A 22,845-nucleotide genomic window follows, 5' to 3' on the forward strand; every position below is an offset into this window, starting at 1 on the left:
GACTGCTTTACGCTTCTCCAAATCACAGCTCCACCCCCAAGAGTAAACACCATTCCAGAAGTAGACATTCTGTCATCGACATCATTCTAAAAATCTGAATTGGTGTAGCCTACAGGGTTCAGAACACTACCCTTGTAGGCTAACATATAATCCTTAGTCTGTCTCAAATACTTCAGGATATGCTTAACTACTATCCAATGTTCCGGTCCTAGGTTTGACTGATACCTGCTCAATACTCCCACTGCATAGCAGATATCTGGTCTAGTACACAACATGGCATACATCAGACTTCTAACTGCAGATGCGTAAGGAACTTTTCTCATTGCATCTTCCTCTTCAAGAGTCTGGGGAGACTGCTTCTTTGAAAGATGAATTCCATGGCGGGACGGTAGACGCCTTTTCTTGGAATTTGTCATTGAGAAACGTTCAAGCACTTTATCAATGTAAGCTGCTTGAGATAGAGCTAAAAGTTTGTTCTTTCTATCCCTGATGATCTGGATACCTAGAACATAACTTGCTTTACCCAAATCCTTCATCTGGAATTGAGTGCTCAGCCAATTCTTCACATCTGATAATTTCTTAACATTGTTTCCAATGAGTAAGATATCATCTACATAAAGAACCCGGAATACCACTATTTGATTTGCCTTCAGTTGGTAAACACAGGGCTCATCAATATTTTGTTCAAAGCCATAGGTTTTGATTATTTCATCAAACCTAAGATTCCAGGAACGAGAAGCTTGCTTAAGTCCATAGATGGACCTATTGAACTTACAAACTTTTCCTTCTTGTCAAGATACTTTAAATCCTTCTGGCTGATCCATATAAATGACCTCGTCAAGCTTTCCATTAAGAAAAGTTGTCTTGACGTCCATTTGCCAAATCTCATAGTCGAGAGCGGCTGCTATGGATAGGAGGATGCGAATGGATTTGAGCATGGCTACCGGACTAAAAGTTTCCTCATAGTCCACGCCTTCTCTTTGGGTATAACCCTTTGCCACTAATCGAGCTTTATAAGTCTCGATATTTCCATCAACACCTCGTTTCTTCTTGTAGATCCACTTGCACCCAATGGCCCTAAAGTCACTAGGTGCTTCCACAAGATCCCAGACGGAATTTGAGTACATAGACTCCATTTCCTGTTTCATGGCTTCGAGTCATAGTTCCTTTTCAGGGCTAGCCATTGCCTGTTTGAAAGACAATTGATCATCATCACTAGTGTCACCAATAACCATATTGGTTTCACCATCCAAACCATAGCGAACTGGGTTTCTAGAAACCCTCCCACTACGACGAGGCTCCGTGAATGTTTGCTCAGGAACAGTGGTACTTTCTTCATTTAAATCGACTTGCGTCGGTTGTACATGAAGAGTGCGAATTTCATCATCAACACGCATTGATGACGATGGAACATTGGTTGGAGTCAATTCTTTAACCATCTCCTCTAAAACTACTTTGCTGCGAGGTTTAAAGTTCTGGAGATAGTCATTTTCCAGAAAAGTAGCATTTGTAGAAGTAAACACTTTCTTTTCTGAATGACTATAAAGTCCACCCCGAGTACCTTTAGGATAGCCAACAAACATGCAAACTTCAGTTCGCGGTTCTAGCTTCCCCTCCTTTTTCCTCAGGACGTGAGCGGGACACCCCCAGATTCTATAATGGCGTAAACTAGGTTCACGACCATTCCAGCGTTCTAAAGGTGTTTTGGGGATTGATTTTGACGGCACGACATTGAGAATGCCATTTGCGGTTTCAATTGCATGTCCCCAGAATGAAGTTGGTAGAGTTGAGTAACTAAGCATGCATCTAACCATTTCCAATAAAGTTCTGTTTCGGCGTTCCGCTACACCATTTTGTTGCGGAGTACCTGGAGCAGTAAATTGTGATAAAATCCCAAGTTCAGTTAAATGATCTTGGAACTGCATATCCAAATATTCTCCACCCCTATCAGATCTCAAGATCTTTAACCTTTTACCTAATTGGTTCTGAGCCATTGCTAGGAATTCCTGAAACTTTGAAAATGTTTCTAATTTCTTATGCATTAGGTAAAGACATGAGTATCTAGAGTAATCGTCAATGAAAGTGACGAAATACGCAAAACCACCCCTGGCTTGTATATTCAAAGGTCCACAAACATCTGAATGCACAAGACCAAGTGGTTCTTTGGCCCTATCGCCCTTTGCAGAGAATGGACGCTTGGTCAGTTTGCCTTCTAGACAAGATTCACAGATAGGTAATTCACCTAAGGTGAGTTCCCTCAAAGGTCCTTCCTTTGTAAGTCTTTGAATCCTATCATAGCCAATGTGACCTAGTCTCAAGTGCCATAAATACGTCATATTATTATTATCGGTCTTTTGACGTTTATTGGTCCTAGGTTTAGCTACTTTGAATAAATCATTATTAAGAGCGAGGGATTCGTTAGGTCGCAGAATATAAAGCCCGTTTTCCAAACATGCAATACACAATTGTGATCCATTGAAAGAAATAGATATATTAAAACTTGTGAAAGTCATAACAAATCGTTCTAATTGCAACATGGAAACTGAAATTAAATTTCTACTAAAATCCGGAATAAAAAATACATCTTTTAAAATTAAAAATTTATTTCCGAACTTCAGACGAGCTCTTCCTCTAGCTTGGACAGCAACGAACGCTCCGTTCCCAACTCTAAGCTTTAAGCCGCCTTCGTTCACTTCCTCCCACGATTCAAGAAGCTGTAAAGAGTTACAAACATGGTTAGTAGATCCAGAATCAATAATCCAAACAGAGTTATCATTCTCTAAAACACATGTTTCTAAGATAAATGAACTATAATCATTACCTTTGTTTTTATCTGCTAGAAACTTGGGGCAATCTTGTTTCCAATGCCCATTTTCTTTGCAGTGAAAACATTTAGCTTTACCTTTCTTATTTTTCTTGTTTTTCCCCTTAGGCGTCTGTGCACTCGCCTTTGCAGCTTTTGCAGGCTTGGGGTTATTGTTTTGCCCACCTTTCCTCTTGTTTCCAGCTTTTGAAGATGAAGCTTGGTTAGCTTCAGCCTTAGCTGGATCAGCAGCAGTAGTAGTAGTTGTCTTCTTTTCTCCTCCCTTACTAGGTCCACCCATAATAGACTCAAAAGTCTGAAGCTCATTCATGAGCTGCGTCAGACCATAGTTGAGTTTATTCAACACATAGTTGGTGGTGAATGGAAGGAAAGCTGGAGAAAGACTGTTGAGGATTAAGCCAACTTGAGTTTCCTCATCTATTATGGCTCCGTGCAGTTCAGCTTCCTGAAAGTAGTTTGTCATCTTGATCAGGTGATCACGAACATGTTGAGAAGGTGCCATTCGAGCATTGGCATATTTCTTGGTGGCCTCAAAACGAGTCTGCGCTGACTTGGCACCAAACATGTCTTGGAGCTGATCCATGATTTCGTAGGCTGTCTCGACATTCTCCATCTTTGTCTTGAGAGTGTCGACCATACTAGTCAACATGTAGTACCGCCTCTTGTTGTTAGCCACCTGCCAACGCTCATACTTGTCCCTCACAGACTTGGTAGCTCCTTCAGCTGGAACTTCCGGGGATTCCTCAGTCATGACGAACTTGGAGTTGTCACCTATCAACACAATGTTGATGTTTTGCTTCCATTTAAGGAAGTTTTCTCCAGTGAGTTTCTCCATCGAAAGTTGAGAAAGGATAGGAGTAGACACAGCCATAACTCAAAACTACAAAGTACCAATAAAATAGAAATCAATCACATTTGCTCAATAAAACTTCTATTCACACAAATTTCAAGAAATAGCACAACATATACCAAAAATATGTAAGATATGAGAAAAAATACCAAAAACAATCATATCTCTATTTCTTTAGGTTTTTAACTAATCTATGATATCCTTGTCCCGGTTGGCGTGAGTCAAAAATACCACTAGTTAAATAGAGTTGTAAACTCATTTAATAATGGACACCATTATTAACAACCTACTATTCGATCAAAATAAGAAAACAAAATCTCTTATTTTATGAGCTAGACCCACGGTTTCAATAATCATAGATTTAGTCCTAGTAGTCACCATAGGGGTGAGTCTAGTAGAATTTGACCTATAATTATCTATCTTTCGAAATCTAACCTTGTCAAAATGACTAATGAACACCTTCCGTAGGGGGACGAATCAAAGCGCCTCGAGGCCCCATTAAGCTATTGACTATGTTAAACCAACGATGGAGATCGAATAAAATTCTTAAAATAAGCTCATTATAAAATTAAAATTAGTATTTTTATTATTTATTTTTAGAAAATTAATGACTATGGTTTTCCAAAAAAAATTAAACAAATTAAAATTTTTAAAACCAAAGTCCTATAATTTCTTATTAATTCTAAAGTGTCACATTGAAACAAATTCAATTAATTTAGAATTAATATGTTGCTAATCAATATTTAGGTTTAACTAATATAATGAACTTATACAATTAAGTCCAATTCAGGTAAATGGGCCTTAACAATTGGGCTTGTATGGAGGAGGGCTAGGTCCAGTATGTGGTTCTCACTACAAAGGCCCCCTATCTTCCATACAAGGTCCAAAAGACAGGAATTTAAACCTTCGTTTTATTAATTGTTATTAATTGATTAGGCCCACTATAGTCATGCAAAGCAAATGGGCCTTCACAAGTAGAATCACCTACAAGAGAGGAATTTAAACTTTACATTTTCTAATGGACCCAAATAAAACATATCATTTTATGAATATTTTATTTGGCAAAAAAACATATATCTAACAAACATATGGACCACTATATGCATCTAAGCCCAATTGCAAAAATACCACATATAGTGCAACACAGACATGTTATAATTGGATGGGCCTAATCATGTTAATATATGAGCAATTCTATGAATTTATGCAAAAATACCACAATTTATTTCATTTGTAAAAATACCACAATTAATTATCTAGAATTTATCAAAAAAAAATTCAAATTAATTAAATTTTTACAAAAATAAGTCAATTTAAATGAAATTTATCAACAATTAATAATAGTTAATTTAAATTTCATTTATCAACAATCAACTTGGTTTTAGGTTAATTTGAAAAAAATATATTAATTTAATTTAAATAGGATTTATCAACAATTAACCAAAGTTAATTTAAATCCCATTTATTAAAAAAATATTTTATTAATTGGCTGAAGAAAAAAAAATGATATTTTTCAAAATTTAACCAATTTTAAATTTTAAAATCAATATCTTAACTATTTTCCAAAATATCTTGTGTTGTTACAACTATTATCTAATATTTTAACCATTTAAAAATAATAAAATAAAAATAGTTATAACAACCCTAAAATATCTCAAATAGTTAAATAAATTCAAATATCCATAAAAATATCTAACTAACAATATTCAAATTTCAAATAATTTAAATATTAAAAACTATAGAATAAAAAGATATTTATATTTTCAAATAAAGATTTAATAAAATTATCAAGAATTTAAATGAAAATATCTTAAATACCTGATATCATAATTCTAATATTTTAATATATTAAAATATTTAAAATTAAGTTGTTAGTCTATTTTTAAAATTTGAATTTGAATCTTTGTAAAAAAAGTCTAATTATTTAAATCTCAACTAACTAAAATATCTTTTTTTTTTAAAAGAAACAATTTTAAATGATAAAACAAAAAAAAGATATTTTTAGTTTTGATAATAAATAATGTATTTTCACAATTTTATTTTATTTTATTTTTTTTATATTTTTAAAAAAATAATAATAATAATAATAATTATGGATGAACAGTACCCGTATCGGGTACTGTTCACCAGATTGCACTGGCTGCTGGGGCGCACGCGTGCGCAGGAGGAATTGGCCAGGGATGCGCATGCATGGTGTGCGCGCACGCATGGCAGCCAGAACAAAAAATTTCGAAAAAAAATTTTGTACAATTTTTTCAACCAAAATCATTTTCTAATTAATTTTTAACATGTTTTACACAAAATAAAGCATATATAAAAATTATTAGCATAGAAAACACAACAAAATAACCTAAAAATTGCTAAAATTCACATAAAATCAATATGCTTCATAAAAACATGAAAACCATCAAATTATTCAAACATATCAAATAATCCAATTTTAAACATGTTCATGCATGAAAATAAAGATTACCAAAGGCTCTGAGGCCAGTTGTTGGAAAAACTTATACAGGGTCTTTATTTATTTTCATGTATATCTAATATTAAACAAATTAATACAAGATAGCATAAAACATGTTTCTAAAATTGAATTCAAAGAGAAAGAAATAATATAATACTTACAGTATACGCAGCGGAATTAAGAGTCATTCCTTTAGTTTCTCTAATTCTTGTATCCTCTCTGTCGCAGAGTATTATCAAAAAACTGAACCGATCTTCTATTTTCTTCACAATCTTCCAATGTATCCTTAGAACCACCTAGACTAGTGTAGGAAATTCTCAACACATGAGATAGATATAGAGAGAAAATAACAAAGAGGCTTAGAAAATGACTTGTGTTTAGAGATAATCTAAAATTATCAGAAAATCTGACTTGTGACTTACAAACTTCTGTTTTGACTTCTCTATAAGCACTCCTTTTATAGACTCAATTAGGCCATTTAATTTAATTAAAAATCAATAAAATAATAGCCATTTTGAAGCCCTAGGTCGAAATTATCATGGGCAATAGGCCCGTGAAATTTCCCATTTGATTATAAGCCCGTTGGACTTAAAACCAAGGCCTGTACTATTTTCTATTAATTTAATTAATTAAATAATTATTTAAATCCTTCATCAAATTAATTATTTATAATTTTAACCTTGATTTAAATTTATTTATTAATTTCAATACCAATTTATCTTAATTAATAAATCTGCCATGAATTCTCTTTTCTTCTCAAAATTACACAACTCTGTGAAACTATCCAAAATTGACCTGGTCAACTTTGATAATTCTAATTGATAATTAAATCAATTAATTTATACTATCTAGATGATTTTATCCAAGGTACAATGGGGACCATGGGCCTATGAAATCAAGCTCCAATAAGTTATCATAAATCTAACAAATAAATTTACTAACTTATTAATTCATCGTGACTCCACTATAGACTTGGAATTGCACTCTTGAATTCATAGAACGTTCTATAACAAATATAGATACGCTATTAATTATCCATTGTTACAACCATAATTGTTACTCAATCATCTATAGATGGTCTACAATGAGATAGGACTAAAATACCGTTTTACCCCTCGTTGTATTTTATCCTTAAAACACTTAGTTCCTTGTAAATGATATTTCAGTAAACTAATTTAATTACTGAAATGAGATCTCTATCATTTATCACCTTGAACCAAACTAAAAGGAAACCATCGTTTCACTTCTTCATCAGAAGCTATAGATGTTCATATCTATGATTAACACTCCCACTCAATTATTGTAACGACCCAAATTCACTAATTAGGCTTAAGGGCCTTAATTAGTGTGCCTGGAGGGCATAATGGGAATTATGTGTGATTTTAATGATTAAGATGCATGACTATGATTTAAAGCATGTTATATGACTATGTGTATTATGTTATGTGATAATTATGTTATGTGATTTGTACCACGTGGGTGTGGTGATATCAATGTGATGCACGTGCCGAGACGGTCCTAGAAAGCTAGATAATGGTAACTGGTGATTTGGTAACTTGTGTAACTGTTAGTAACCATAGAGAGTAACAGGTTTTGTTAGAGAAGTGGTAGAATTGTAATGTAAGTAAAAGGACAAGTGTGCCCTTGAGGTTTAGTTAGGAAGGGGTATTAGTGGAGGGATAAGGTGGTCCTTTGGCAGTGATTTAGATGAGTTTCAGCTGAAGGAAAATGCAATCACCTATAACACTTTGGAAATTGATTTATGCTGAATTTTGGAGACCTAGAACTAGAGTAAAAGAAAAGAAGAAGAAGGAAGCTGAATTTGAGTCTTGGAAGGAGAATCAAGGGGTTTGAAGTAATCAAATCAAGCCTAGGCCAAGATTACTTAGAGGTAAGGATTTGTCTATGATTTGTTTAAGTTTCAAGTCTAGTTTTTAGAGAATAAGCATGAATTGAAACAAGATAGTGGTTGGTTTTGCATGAATTCAGAGTTGGAATAATCAAAAGAGAGGGTGATTTGAAGCTAGAGTTGAGGAGAATTCAAGCTGGGTTCTTGACTAAGGTAAGAGTGTATCATGTTTAATTTTCGTAACTGTTATGGTTTAAGAATCTAAAGGTCTAGTTTGCACTTTTCTCAAGTTTTGGTTCAAGGGTTTGAATCTGAAATTTAAGTATGAATTATGTGAGTGGTTGTGTAATTGAGCTAGATTATAATGTTTATAGGTTGTTGAATGGTCTATTTGGGGTTTTGAGTTGGTTTTGGAGCTTAGGTATGAGTTTGGAATGATTTGGAGTGATTTGGGTTCGGGAAAAACGCAGGGGAAAACCCAGAAATCTGGGTTTGCGAAGGAGCGCCGCGGCCCTGTTCTTAGGCGCCGCGGCGCGAGGCTGTTTCTGGGCAGAGCAAGCTCTCTGACTTGCTGGGTGCCGCGACTCTGACTTGCTGGGCACCGCGGCCCTATAGGGCAGCGCCGCGGCGCTAGGCCAATTTCAGAGCATGGGATTTTACAATTTTGAGCCTTTGTTCTGGGGGTTCGGGGGATGTCTTCGGTGCATTGTTTTAGGGATTTGGGGGATTCCGAGAGTGTGGGATTGGTTCCGGGAAGTAGTTTTGGATTGGTTAGTGACAAAGGATGTTTCATTTGTGTTGTGACTAGGTCTTTGGAGAGGCTCGGGGTAGAGGACCGTGCTCGCGACTTTGAGGCATCGGAAACCAGTGAATTGAAAGGTAAGAAAACTGCACCCGGTTGTATGATTGCGATGGGACTAAGTGCTCCCGAGAGTTGTATCGTGTCAATGTTGGTATTACGCCATGGGACATGTAAAAGCGGTCTAAGAGTGCCGTACATGATTTTAGCGCACAGGGCGCAGATTGGCTACTGGTAGCCAAGGACAATGGGATAACGGAGGGAGCAGCCTGAGGGCGCTAGCCCTAGTTATCATTTGTGTTATGTATATGTTATGAATTGATATGCCTAGTATGTGGAATACTTGATTATACTGATTGATGATATGGCTGAGTTTATGTGATGCAATGTGAGATGTTGACTTGTCTGCTAATTGTGTATGCTCTGTTGTTGTTGTGTTTTCTTGCTGGGCCTTGGCTCACGGGTGCTACGTGGTGCAGGTAAAGGCAAGGGAAAGCTGGACCAAGCCTGAGGTGGAGAGCTCCGAGGTGGAATGTACATAGCCAGCGGTTCGACTGCCACGGTCGAGGAGTGGACCAAGACAGGGATCACCTAACTGCTTGTTTTGCCTTAGTATGGCCGGTTGTTGTACATAAACCTTGTGTCTTTTGCAAACGGTCTTTGAACTTAATATTTTTGGGATCCCATGTAACAGATGATGCTTTTTAATGAAAATGTGGCTTTTGAGACCAAAACGCTTTTAACCCTAGTTCCTTTATAGTTTCAATAACACGATTTTATTTAAATGACTTGATCAGCAAGTCTAGCACTTTATAAACACACAGTGTAACGGTCTTGACTATCCAGGGCGTTACAATTATACTACCGAGTTCCCAAGATGTAAGTATGGGCTAGTCCGTAGGGTAAGCTGGTAACGAACAAGTCAAAGAACTCAAATAATACAATCAGTTAGAATACTAACCACTCAGAATTGAGATTGAATTGACCTATGGTCAACTATATGATATGACTAGAATAGATAACAACGACATGTTTACTTATCTTATCAACTGTCAATATCGGTCCTATCCGATGTAACATATACATCCGATCTTATCTACTTTGCTAATGTTCTGGAAAGAACATAACACTGTAATGTGTAAGTAGATCATATCGTAGATTGGCAAGTCAGTGTAAATCTGGTGCACTGACTAATCTTAGGACTAACTTATTTTGAACATATAATCATATTTATATTCCACTGTGATTACGTCACTATAAATAAGATTAGATATATGCTCGGGATTTAATAGAAGTTTATATTAAACAAATAATCATGAAAATAAAACATGTAAGCAAAGTGATTGACCAAGTCAAAAAATGATTTCTATTCTTTTATTGATAATAAAATGAGATTACAAAGAATTTGGGTTTTAATTAGGGCATAAAACTCCAACAAAGGGTTGCTCAATTAGAGTACTTGAGTGCTTTTATACCATGCCCACATCTATTCATCTGCCACCCTTTTTGCCGCCATTGCCATGCCTGTACCCGTTCGTTCGATCAGATATCAAACTCATCCAACGGCCCAGATTGATTCGCCGTTTGACATTCTCTTGTGGCCTATAAATAGGTTTATGCCCTCTTCTTCCTCATTTTTGCGTTTTAAACTTTCAGAGAGAAGAGAAAAACTATAGAAAACCTAGAAAAAATCTTGCTTTATTCTTATATGTTCTCTAAGCCAAAGAAACAAAAATCCATCAACTTGTTCGAGACCGTGAGATTGTACTTGCAACCTCTCCTTCAGTCGTCCGTTTCTCTGTATCCACCGTCTACAATGTGTAAGTATCTGTTCTTGACCTCATTTGTTTGTATATGTATTTTGTCTTTCCATGCATGTCTATGCATCTTGTTTCTTATGTGCCTATATTGGTGTTGCACCAGAATGCTTTAATTAACCCAATTTAGCTTTAAGTGTTTTCTTGATATTCTAGGTTCCAAACCCAAATTTTGAATAGATGATGTAAAAATGGTTCCTTTTTTACGCTTAGTTTCAGATAGTATTCCGTGTAGACCAAGAAATGGGGTATAGGATTAGGATTTTTAAATTGCGCATTTCCCAAAAATATCACTTTTTGAGTAACCGCCAACATTTCCCTGGAAATCCGGGATTTTCAAAAATTAAATCCACCTTCCTCCCTTTTTCGTAGAATACACGCTCCAAAGCTAATCAGATCCTTTTGATCGAGCTCGTTCCGTGATCTCAAGCATTCGAGCTTGAACCAGCCGAATCTTTATTCTCAATTCCTTGTGTGCATGGCCCTCACCATTTTTTCTTTCTTGCTAGATGTCGCAGAATCTAGAAAAACGGTGGGGGTCGTTGCTCGCAATTCCATATTCGCGGAAAACTCCGAGCCCAGAGTCGCCATTTACCCGAAACCAGCAACTGATTCGCAAGCACAAGCTGAAATGTGAACAAGAGGAAACTCGAGCCCACTACCGACGTCAAATTGTCGAGGTCATATAGAAGAAAAGGAAAGTTCTCCGGGAGGCTCTTTACCCAGATCTGAACCCCGAGCTTAGACCTATTCCCCTTGACCCCAGACTTACAGTAATGGTAGCTTACCAACCAGGCGACTTAAATTTTTCACTGATGGGGGAACATTCACACCAGCCATCTGCCTCAGAACCTGCCGCCATTCCAACCTCGCAAGGGAAGATTTTCGAGGTTGAGCATTATTGGAGCTCGGTCTCGTCGTTGATGCAGATCACCTACATCCTAGCTCTCCATAGGTTAGGATTATCGGGTTCGTTAAGGTGCCGAGCTCCGACTCCCAAAGAACATAGTTGTTTTGCTCCGGGAGATGGCAATCCCGACAATAAGTTGAAACTCGCGGCCTGGAGTCACGAGCACATGAAGGCTAGGGCATTACTGCCTTTGAAATCCTATTTTAAGGATTTTCTGAATTTTGTTGGCCTCGCGCCTTTCCAACTCCAAATCAATTCATACATGGTTTTGTCAGCCTTGAGGTCGCTCTACCACGAGCTGAAGTGGGAGGGCCCTTCGCCAAAGGAGATTTTATATCTCTTTTGCCTAAAAAGCAATCCCTCCCAAGCTCAGGGAAGGGATGGCTTCTATTATCTCTCGAGTTGTCCCAAGGAGAGGAAAATATTTGAGGATCTTCCCAACCATCCTCCCAACTTCAAGTTGCCCTTCTTCTAGACGGATGGGTTGGCTCCTTCCAGGAATTATTCGTTCAGGCGAATCCGTAAGTATACGATCTGTCTCTTTATTTTATGCTTGATTTTTGTTTGAGCTCGAAATATCTTATGGTGTATCCCATTATTTCAGCCAACTACCACCGTCCTACTCCCTCAGACGAAATGAGGAAGCATAAGGAAGCTTTACTCCAACTTCCCTATAGCAAGCGCTCTATATCTTATCTTCTCCATGAAGATAGGCTTCGAGCCTGTGTTCTTTTGGAGGAGGGCCAATCAACAGACGATTGGTCTTACAAGAAATACAACAACTGGGAGTTTGTCATTCTCCCTACTGGCAGTCTCCCCCCAAGGCGGAGTTCAAAGGCTCGATCCCCTATCCGACATCGAAGGAGTCCCGGCTCAGGGAACGATGCTAACGACGAAGCATCAAGCTCGAATGACGGAGGTAAGGTCATTCTTAGCTCGGCTTTGTGGTCTCCTTCCCTTCTCAAACACAAACCTGCACCCTGATCTTATACCAAGATGATAGAGACCATTTTTATGTATGGTCTTGGGTGGATGAGAGGGTTCATAGATTTGATAGCTGGCTAGGGAAGTACGATACCATGTATAGTCTGAATGAGGTCTGGAACGGAATAGCCGTACAGTATGGGACCAATGACTATAGGGACCTTTCGAGGTTGACTTTCACTTATAGGGAAGGGACTCCCCCAGCCTCCTCCGAAGATAGAGGGATTACTTGGTCACCGAGCACGAGCTCAGGGGAGAGTTCCAATTAGGTGTTCTGTTACTTGTCTTTAATCCCTTGTTGACTATCTACTCAATGCTAACTTTAACATTTTTAGACTCGATCTCTAATGTGAATTCATAATGCAGGCTCCATGGATTCCGACCTCGAGAGCATGCTCGCCAGTGGCGAGGGGGCCAAGAAGAGTAAGCGCCGAAGAGCCCCACAAAAGTCTGATTGGCCTACCAAGGTCCCTAAAAGGACTGGAAAGACTCCTCCCCTAGCTCCCATTGTTCCTCCAGCTCCTATTGTTTCGAGCTCAGTAGCACCCTCCACTTCTCAGATCGAGATTCCTGCTGCGGATCCTCTCAATGCTTCTATTGTCTCGATTCTCTCAACGCTGGGGTTAGCTCCAGAGAAACCAGCGACCTCGAAGGAGAATCTGTTGTCAATTTCTACTCATCTTGAATAGTATGTTGTTCACAACGTAGCCGAGATTCAAGGTGCCACTCTTGGCTCGGACGTCCTGTCTCGAGTGGGCCAATGTATCAGCAGTCTTGGGGCTCCTCAGTGGCAATTTCTCGTCAATGCTAGGGAATCCAATGCTCTTTTTTGACAAGGGTACCGAGCTTCTTTCTTCGGCAATTCTCTCTCCTCGCTATTTACTGCGATTTTATTTGGAACATACTCTAACTTGAATTGTTTGTGTTAGGCTCTCACCATGTTTGCTCAGCTAAATTACAAGCTGGACAATGAGGTTCACGCGAGCATGTCCTATGCTCAGGAGTTGAAAAATATCCAACTCAAGCTTTCTGACAAGCTCAACACCACAAGGTCAAAGCTAGAAGCCGAGATCGAGAAGTTGAAGGCCGATCTAATAGAGAAGGAGAAGCTGAAATTCAAACTCAAAGAGAAGGCCTCTAGGGTTGAGGAGCTTGAGAAGATCAATGCCAAGCTTGAGGAGGAGAAAAAGGCCACCTTCGATGTGATGGAGGAGGAGAAAACTCGTCTTCTCGAAGAGTTCATGAAGAGGAAGGATCGGGCGGTTGACCTGGCCATGTACAGAATCTGGGCCAGCAATGCCGATCTCGATACAAGCTTCTTGGGCTCTTTTGAGGATGAGCTCGTGGTCAAATGGCAAGCTCTTGAGGAGGAGGAAGCTGGTCAGGAGGATAGTTATGATATTCGTCCTGGTGAGGTTAGTACTGCTGATGCTGAGAAAGCTAAGGAGACTGCAGAGAAGGCCAAGGACACTACTGAGAAGACTAAGGAAAATGCCCCCGCCTCGCTATTGTGATGTGAGAATCTCCCAAACAATGAAAATTGTATATTAATTGAGTTTGTGAAACTTACTATATTATTAAATAATTTTCTAGTAATTTAGTAACTGATTTTGAAAAAATATAATAGCTATATACTAGAAACTTAGTTACTATATATTAGGAGACAACTAATTACCTAAAAATATAGTATCAAAGTTACCTATAATCTAATGAATAGATTACCTAAAATCTAGTAACTGATTTATACATGAATATAGTATCTGATTACCTATGAACATTATAATTGGTTACTTTGTACTTATAACTTATGAACTGGTGACTATATCATAGTAATATGTTACTAGGTACATATTTTAAAATATGAAAAAGATAAAAAAGTCTTAACTTTTTTCCATTTAACCTATCACCATAATAAAAATCAAATTCACATTTGTGTAATAATTTTTTTTTTCATGTGTTTAAAATTCTCCTTTTTTAAGTAAAAATCTTCTACTAAAATTTGAACCCTTATCCCAAAAAATATATTTTTATAATTATAATAATTTTAAAAAGTGAAAATTACGCAGGGTACCCATTTAAAGTGATCATCTCTTATTTGTAGCCATATTTTAAAAAAAACTCTTTTTATACCCAGTATTTCAGTTACTTTTCTAATTATACCATTTTTCCTTTCTCAAACACTTACAAGTCAACTGTATTTTCCAAGTGGTACTATAGGAAATGTGATTATAAAAAGAGTAATGATATGTGCACCCAAAATATATACTCAAACATTACACACAGTGAAGCCTAGCCAATTACATTTATTAAAATTGGGACCCACTGTTTTAAAGAGCAGTGACACGTCACTGTGTGTAATGTTTGGGTGCACATATCATTACTCTTATAAAAATGGATAATATTAAACAAAATATATTTAGAGTAATGATATGTGCACCCAAAATATACACCAAAATATTACACACAATGATGTGGCAGTTTGGCCTACCCAATCACATTTATTAAAACTAGGACACACTGTTTTAAAAAAACAGTAACACGTCACTGTGCGTAATATTTGAGTGCAAAACAAAATTGGTAGTTATCAAGTTATTACAAAAAAAATCTGTACTAGTGGTATTTTTGTAAACATGAGGTAAGATTGTGTATGTTTGAAGGATATTTTTTTTATATTTTTTTTTTTAAAAAAAAAAACCAAAAAACCGATTCGAATGATGAGCCCTTCTTCATCTTCTTCTTCGTCATGTTCAAGCGCCTCAACTTCTTCCGCGCATGATTTTCTGCAATTTTGTGCTTAGAGTTCATCTTGGCAGGCATGGCGGATGATGAAGCTTGGAGCTCCTAGGCACGCCAAACACCTTCTTCGTGATCACCCTCGCCAAGGTGCTTCCATTTTTTTTTTTTTTTTTGCTATTCAGAATAAGTAATCTATGTATAAATATATATATTTATATATTGGAAGATACTGAATCTCAAAACTAGAAAATATATGTATATCTTCTGATTCATATTCATTTTGTAAAACAACTGATACAAACTGTACAGGTATATCTGAGCAGAAGATTGATTTTTTTTTCCTTCAATAATTTGGGTTTTTTTAATAGTGATTCAGTGTGAAAACTCGAAGTATGCCACCAGAATGTGAGAAATGGGGATGGAAGCATGTAAGTGTGTTTGGTGGGTTTGACAAGGGAAGTGGTACTAAAAGGTGGAAATGCAATCACTGTAATCTACGATACAATGGTTCCTATTCACGAGTTAGAGCACATTTGCTTGGATTTACAGGTGTTGGTGTCAAAAGTTGTCCAGCAATAGATAGGTCCTTAAGAGAGGCATTTCAAATTTTAGAGGAAGAGCGCATTGCTCGTAAGAAGAAGAGAGTTTCTGGGGGCGATAAGCCCGCTGGGAAGCAGCGCATTAAGACATCTCGGCGACCAAGTAGTAGTAGTAGTAGTACCTGTGTTGGGAAGGAAGATGTTGATGACATAGTGGCAAGATTTATTTATGCCACTGGCTTAAATGTCAATGTTGTTAATTCTCCTTACTTTAGGGAAATGGCACAAGCCATTGGAGCTAATGGCCCCGGTTATGAACCTCCGCCAATAGATGAGTTATCTGATTCTTTTCTAAGTAAAGAGAAGGGGAGAATTGAAAAACATGTAGCACTAATTAGGGAGTCTTGGCCTCACACTGGATGCACCATTCTGTGTGTTGGTCGCTATGAAAGTATGCTTGGTTGTTTTTATGTTAATATATTTGTCTCTTGTCCAAGGGGACTTGTGTTCATGAAAGCAGTGGATATAGATGATGACACTATTGGGGCAGGGGAAGATAATCATTTTGTGAGTGTTCTTGGTGATGTAATCATGGAAGTTGGGGCTGCAAATGTGCTTCAGATAATGTCACATCTAGAAAATTCTACTCAGTTATTTGGCTCTCTTATATTGACAAAGTTTCCTCAAGTGTTTTTGTCTCCATGCACATCTCAGTCTATTCATATGTTGTTTGAAGAAATAGCCGAATTGGATTGGATAAAATCTGTTGTATTATGTGCCAAAGAAATAGAGCAATGCATGCTTACGTATCAGCACTTTTCTCCATCCATGTTTCCTCAAAATCTAAAAGGGTGTCCTGACCCGCTTGCTTTCAAGTTTACACCTTTCTTTTGTATTGTCCAAAGGATTTTTGAGCTAAAGCAACCACTTCTAGAGGCAGTCGTCAGTGAGGAGTGGAAACAGTGGAAACTAAATACGTCGGAGGAAATTGTAAATATTGAAGCTGCAATTTTAGGGGATAATTTCTGGAGTAGTGCTCATTTGTTGTTGCAATTATTTGAACCATTCATCAGATTACTGTGCACACTTGATATTGATAGACTCGTCTTGGGTGATATTTGTAATTGGCGGGTTCAGGCTCTTGAAGCTGTTAGGAGTAAGGGAATTGGTGGTGTCATGTTAAATCAATTGGAAGAACTTCTAGAGAATAGATGGGATGCATTGTTTTCTCCACTTCATGCAGCTGGGTACATATTGAATCCTAGATATTTTGGAAAAGGTCAAGCTAAGGATAAAATTGTTATGCGGGGTTGGAAAGCTACTGTGGAAAGATACGAGAGTGATAGTGCAAACAGGCAAATTCTCAGAGAGCAACTCAGTTCTTACTGGCGATTAGGGGGCTCTTTAAGAGATGAAGATGCTGTGGATTGTCGGGATAAAATGGACCCAGTTGTATGGTGGGAGAATTTTGGTTTTGAAACACCCCACTTGCAGACTCTAGCAACAAAAGTTTTAAGTCAGGTTTCAAGTGTTACAATGTGTCAAGAGATATGTCAAGATAATGGCTTTCCTTATCGAGAGACTGCCAATAGATTTGGGGTAGAGAGACTGGAAGATCTTGTTTTTGTCCAAAACAACCTCAGAATTAATAGCCAAAGAAATGGGGTGTCATGCCCCCACTCTGGTTCTAGAAATGTGAATTCATGCTCTCTATCTGGAATGAAGACATTGGATGTTACTGCCCATGTTGATCAACCCAGGGTAACGGTAAGTGTTCATGGAAAATTCTCCTAAGTTTGACAATTGAAGTCAGAGTGCAAAACCTTTATAGAAGCTTGTTGAAGACATTGCTGGAGTATAAATTGGTAAGTGTGGTTGTTTTCATATGTGGGCAATGTGATAAAAGCAATGTTACTACTCGGAGCTTTCATTTGAGTTGTGTCATTTGCAAATCTGGTCCCTATTGCAATTTTATTTTCCTGTTGCACACCTGGATAGGAAAATACTTACATATTTGTAGTATTTTTGGTACGTTTAAACTGTAAATAAATAGTTAGCTCCATGGTACATGTAGAACAAAAGAGGGAGGGATGTGCTTTGCTTAATTTTTTGTTTGTTTGTTGGGAACACCAACTTAGCAAGTGCATTCCAAAGGAAGGCCTATATTCACCCTAAATAGTGGAATATGCATTCCTTCTGAGGCTGGGTGGAATTCTAATTCAATTCCCAAGCTTATTTCTCTTTGCTCTAATTGATTCACTTATTTTTTGTTGTTCTTTATGATCTCAGTTCTCACCCATAGCCAAATTGTTGACCCTTAATGGCTCTCTGCCGCCAGCCTTCTCGACTGCCAAGAAAGAACCTGTTGTAAGTCTCGCTCTTTCTCTCCCCATTTTTATTGCTGGCCACAAATTTATGAGTGTGCATTGTCTTTATGTTAGGTTGTCGTGGGTCTTGTTTTCTCAATTTCGTGAAGGGGAAAATTGAAGAGCTCTTTTGTTTGTGATTTGAGCAATGTGAATAGGTAAACACTTTATTTGATGCTTTTCATGTATGCATATTTACATTTATATATATATATTTATATAAGTGGGTCTACTGATTAGTTTAAGTTTTCTAATGTGATTATAGTAGAAACTTTTGTATATTGATCGTGAGTGATTCTGTCTCATATCCTAGAAGAAAGGTTTTTATTTATATAGATCTTAGCTTTCTTGAGTAAAGAATGAGTGGTTGCTTTTTGCCATGTACATGATGCTTATCTTGATTTCAACCCCATACTTCGAATCAATGTACAAGTTTTGGTGTGATTATGAGAAAACTTGTGCTACAAAGCTTAATGAAATTACAATGTGTTTTTAATAGAGTCTGGATCTCTTTCTCTATCTTTTTTTTTTAAGAAAAAAGAAACGACATGTAGGGACCATTTTCTAACATCAGTTGGATGAAAAAATGAGCCCAAGGATCAGCAATGAATTGCCAGCTATAATTGGACCTCTTATGGTAACTTATTTCTATAGAAAATTAAATGTTCCAAGGCTTTTTTAAAAGGAAAAGGCAGTTTGTAATACAAGAAGCAAGAAAAATAAAATTGCTTTCTTTGCTTTAAAATATAGCTTCTGCAAATTTCTGTTCTTTTTTTCCTACTGTGAAAAAATTAAAGAGAGAATAAAGGGATTAAGTCTAGGCACTTTAGAACACTCAAGCTTTCCTCTCAGATTTATATCAGCTTCAGCTTTCCTTGCTTTTAAAGATAGCTTCAGCATATATTTGTTTTTTCTTTTTACTCAGCTAGGTTTGTGGCTATATATCTAGGTTGTGCTAGACATTGAGAAACACATAGAAAAGTGCAAAGTATAAACATTATAAAAATATTACAGTAGCTAGTTTTAAACAAAAGAATAATCTAGATCACAAAGAATTGGCAGCTGGAAAAAAAACCTTTAGTAGTTGTAATGAAGAAACCTAGGAAAAAAAATAACAAAGTTAACTAAGATCACCTTGTGTGGTATTGTTTAGGGAAACCATACCAATTGAAAGTGTCAGTGGTCATCTTTGTATGTTGGCTTGGGTGTTATTCTACCTTGCTTGAAACAATAGTTTGGGGGAACTTTTTTGGGCTCAAGTTTTCGTTTCTTTTGTTTGGATGTTCTTTCTCCATGATTAAGCTTTATTGGGTGTTATTATTATTGACTAAATAATAAGCTCTTTTGATGGAAATAATCCCTCCATTTTTGGGTATTCTTCAATTCAATTCTATTGTGATTTAATAAAAAAAAACATGGTCACCTTTTCTATTGCATGTTAAGGTTCTCTAGTGATAGCAACTAAATTAAATGCAGGTGAGCTTCTTACTAGTTTTGGCTTTAACAAAGAAATTTCAAGGAAGGAGGAGAAGAGAGGCTGCTAAAGGAACTAAGTTTAGGCACTTTAGAACACTCAAGCTTTCCTCTCAACTTTACTATGTGCCCTCCATGTGAGTTATTGTATTATTATTATTATTAGAATATTTATTTAATATGAAGCATTTAATAGTAAAATAAGAGATATATTTACAAACAGCAAGTAGGATGATATCAATTATTTAGCCCTAGCTTCTTCTTCATCTTTTTTCTTTTTCTTTTTCTTTTTTTTTTTTTTTTTTTTTTTAGAAAGAAAGAAAAGAGCATAAATGTTGTCCTACTAGTCACTATGCCACTATGGTACTTGTTTTTTTGCTTACATCCTTCTAATTATAAATGCCATAACAATAATATCATAAAGGACTAATTCCATTGCATATAATCAGTAATTCGTAATAGTATCTTTTTCAATAGCATAAAATTACATCAATTATTGTAAAACATATTATCAGGGACTACATATCATCTCAATCATAGTGGAAAAAATTACTGAAAAAAAATAGTGAAAAAACTATTGTATTAGATTATCATTCTAATATTTTAATTTCTCACTAAACACAAGAAAGATTAATTTGCTTCCACCCAACCAAACTGGTCTATCTGTATAGTTTAAAAATGTACTGTGCTTTTTCTGTAAAGCAAAACTTTATGTTACTGCTCTCATCTAACCTTCATCACTAATCGATCAAGTAAAGACAATCACGTGAGAGTATCAGATTCAGCCTAAAAAGATTGTGTTCGGGCTTTTCACACAGCTATAAGTCAGCTTAACTGTTTTGTATAATTTGTATTGGCAAATTATTTGGTGCACCCTCCCTAAAAAGGCACACTAGTGCACTCTCTGTCTGGTGTGTTTTCACTCCATAAGCATTTTCGGTAAAAAAATATTTATGATTGTGTACATTGTAGTTATTTAGAGTATAAAAAAATTAGTTATGCGTGTAACAATCTATTTTTAATATAGTTTTTGGCACTGTAAATTATTCGAAATTTTTTTAAAACTTATAGGATGCTCTAAATAGTTACAATGTACGCTGCCATAAAAAAGAAATTTGCCGAAAATACTTCCCGAATAAAAAACATTAGGGGTGCACCAGTGTACTCATTTTTGGGGGTGCACCGGAGAATTCCTCATTTGTATTAACTAGATATGTGCACTCTAGACGTACCCAGTCATTTATATCATTTTTTTTTTGGTTAATTTGTGCCACTATTATTAGTATTATTTATGTTAATTGCATCGCCGTTTTATTGGCGAACCACATAAAAAGTGGAAGAATTAGTCATTTTGCCCCCTCACTTTTGACAATGTCTTTAAATAACTCCTAAATGACAAAATTAATATTATTTTATCCCCTAACTACTTTTTTTAATATGAATTTACCCCCAAATTTTTTGTTCATTAAATATCACATACATGATAAAATTATTTCAATTTTACCCTTAAAGTTTGTTTTTATTATAAATTGGACCGTACAATTAATTTTATTTTTATTTAACTGTTATATAAATTAAGACAAGAAAATATTTAATCATTTTTTACCAATAATTTATAGGAATTGCTTATGTAATTTTTTGTTGGATTATATAGTTAATTAAATGGTTAGAAAATTTTGAATAAAGATAAATTATTTATAATAATATTTTTAATGTATTTGTTAGCTATACGTTACAAAAATTGGGAAAATATTGATTTGGAAAAAACTCAAAGAATTTCTAAATTTATATAGTTTGGTCATGGTTTTGTGTTATGTTTTTAATAATAAAACTAAATGAAAGTTTGTTAAAATATTTATTTTTTTCCAAACTAAATATATTATTAGTTGATAAAAATAAGCATAAAAAAAATTAAGCAATTTAAAATTTTATTCATTTAGTTACTTATTAATTTGATTTTCTAAGGTAAATTATTTACTTTTATGATGGTTGATAAAATTATAAGTAGTTTAATATGTTTCGTATTTTTAATCAATTTTACTTAGTCATGTATTGTTATATAAGTAAATAGATATTATAAGTAAATATTCTTTAATAGTATGTTTGTTAGAGGTAGAAAAATAAAAAAAATCTTAATATTTAAATAATACTTGAATATAATAAATCAAGACTAAAAAAATTAAATTGATAAGAAAAGTCAAATTTAAGGATAAAAATGAAACAACTTTACCAATTTATGTGATATTTAATGATAGACAAAAAGTTTAGGAGTAAATTCATATTAAGATAAGTAGTTAGATGGTAAAAAAAGACTAATTTTGTCGCTTAGGGGGCATTTGAATACAAAGTTAAAAGTGAAGGAGTAAATACATACTACTTACAAAATAGAGGGGTGAAATGACTAATTTCTCTAAAAAGTAGTACAAATCTTTAATTAAAATTCTAGTTTTATGATTCATTACTTAGGAAAATGAAATTAGATTTGTGAAGTTAATCCAAAAAAATTAAGTAATTAAACACAAAAATGACTTTTTATGACTTTTTTCTTTCTAATATAAGAAATTTTCTACACTTTGCAATAATCAATCAAGATATCCGTGATCTTTATTACCTAAATTCATAATATTCTTTTTATTAAAATCCATTAGAGTAGAAATTAATTATAATATTTGAGTAAATAGCCTTATTATATGGATATTTTTTAACTTGCATTTAAATAGTATATGAGTATGTATATACATACTAGCTTCAATGATATACTGAGTATTTTACTTTTTTGTAGTAGATATATCTAATATTATTCATTATATCAGATCTATCGAATTTTATTTTATTTAAAAAAAAAATTGTCAAGAAAAGAAAAAAAAAAACAAAATTTGGGCTAATTTGCTTAGAGCCCCAACAGTCCTAAAAAAACTCATTTTGGCCCAAACAACTCTTGGTGTGTTAAATCTCGGATCTCCAACACATTTCATAATAAACAATTATCCTTCCAACAAATTAAATAAAAATAAAAATAACAAGTGACATTGTGAAAATAAGGTAAACTCTTCTTACGAAATTTAACTGAGAGAGAATAGTAATTAGTGAATTTGAGGCTACTAGTACTAATCCATATGCAATGGTTGGTTATTTTATTTTCTCGAAGTTCAAACTTAATGACAGCCCATCTAAAACTAAACAAGTCAACGGCTCAAAGTAAAATGGATATTACAACTTAACACAATTATTTTACAG

At 35.4% G+C, this 22,845-nt stretch overlaps 1 protein-coding gene across 3 annotated transcripts; it reads left to right on the plus strand.

The window, feature by feature from the left end:
* The first annotated feature begins 15,195 nt into the window (after positions 1–15,195).
* LOC133789142 (uncharacterized) lies at positions 15,196–19,990 on the plus strand. 3 transcript variants are annotated; one of them, XR_009873501.1, is made up of 5 exons: positions 15,196–15,377; positions 15,599–17,536; positions 18,059–18,136; positions 18,211–18,293; positions 19,612–19,852. XR_009873501.1 is itself a non-coding variant. In XM_062226883.1 (4 exons), the coding sequence occupies exons 2-4, from the start codon at positions 15,623–15,625 to the stop codon at positions 19,747–19,749; spliced, it is 2,130 nt and encodes a 709-aa protein (XP_062082867.1). In that variant the 5' UTR covers positions 15,196–15,377; positions 15,540–15,622; the 3' UTR covers positions 19,750–19,990. The 3 variants fall into 3 exon arrangements, 2 of the variants coding, with proteins under 2 accessions (XP_062082867.1, XP_062082866.1); XM_062226883.1 differs by lacking the exon at positions 18,211–18,293 and having other exon boundaries at positions 15,540–17,536; positions 19,612–19,990; XM_062226882.1 differs by lacking the exon at positions 18,211–18,293 and having other exon boundaries at positions 19,612–19,990.
* The last annotated feature ends 2,855 nt before the right edge of the window (positions 19,991–22,845 follow it).

The sequence above is a fragment of the Humulus lupulus genome, chromosome 7 (genome assembly GCF_963169125.1).
Source record: "Humulus lupulus chromosome 7, drHumLupu1.1, whole genome shotgun sequence".
NCBI classification, from domain to species: Eukaryota; Viridiplantae; Streptophyta; class Magnoliopsida; order Rosales; family Cannabaceae; genus Humulus; species Humulus lupulus.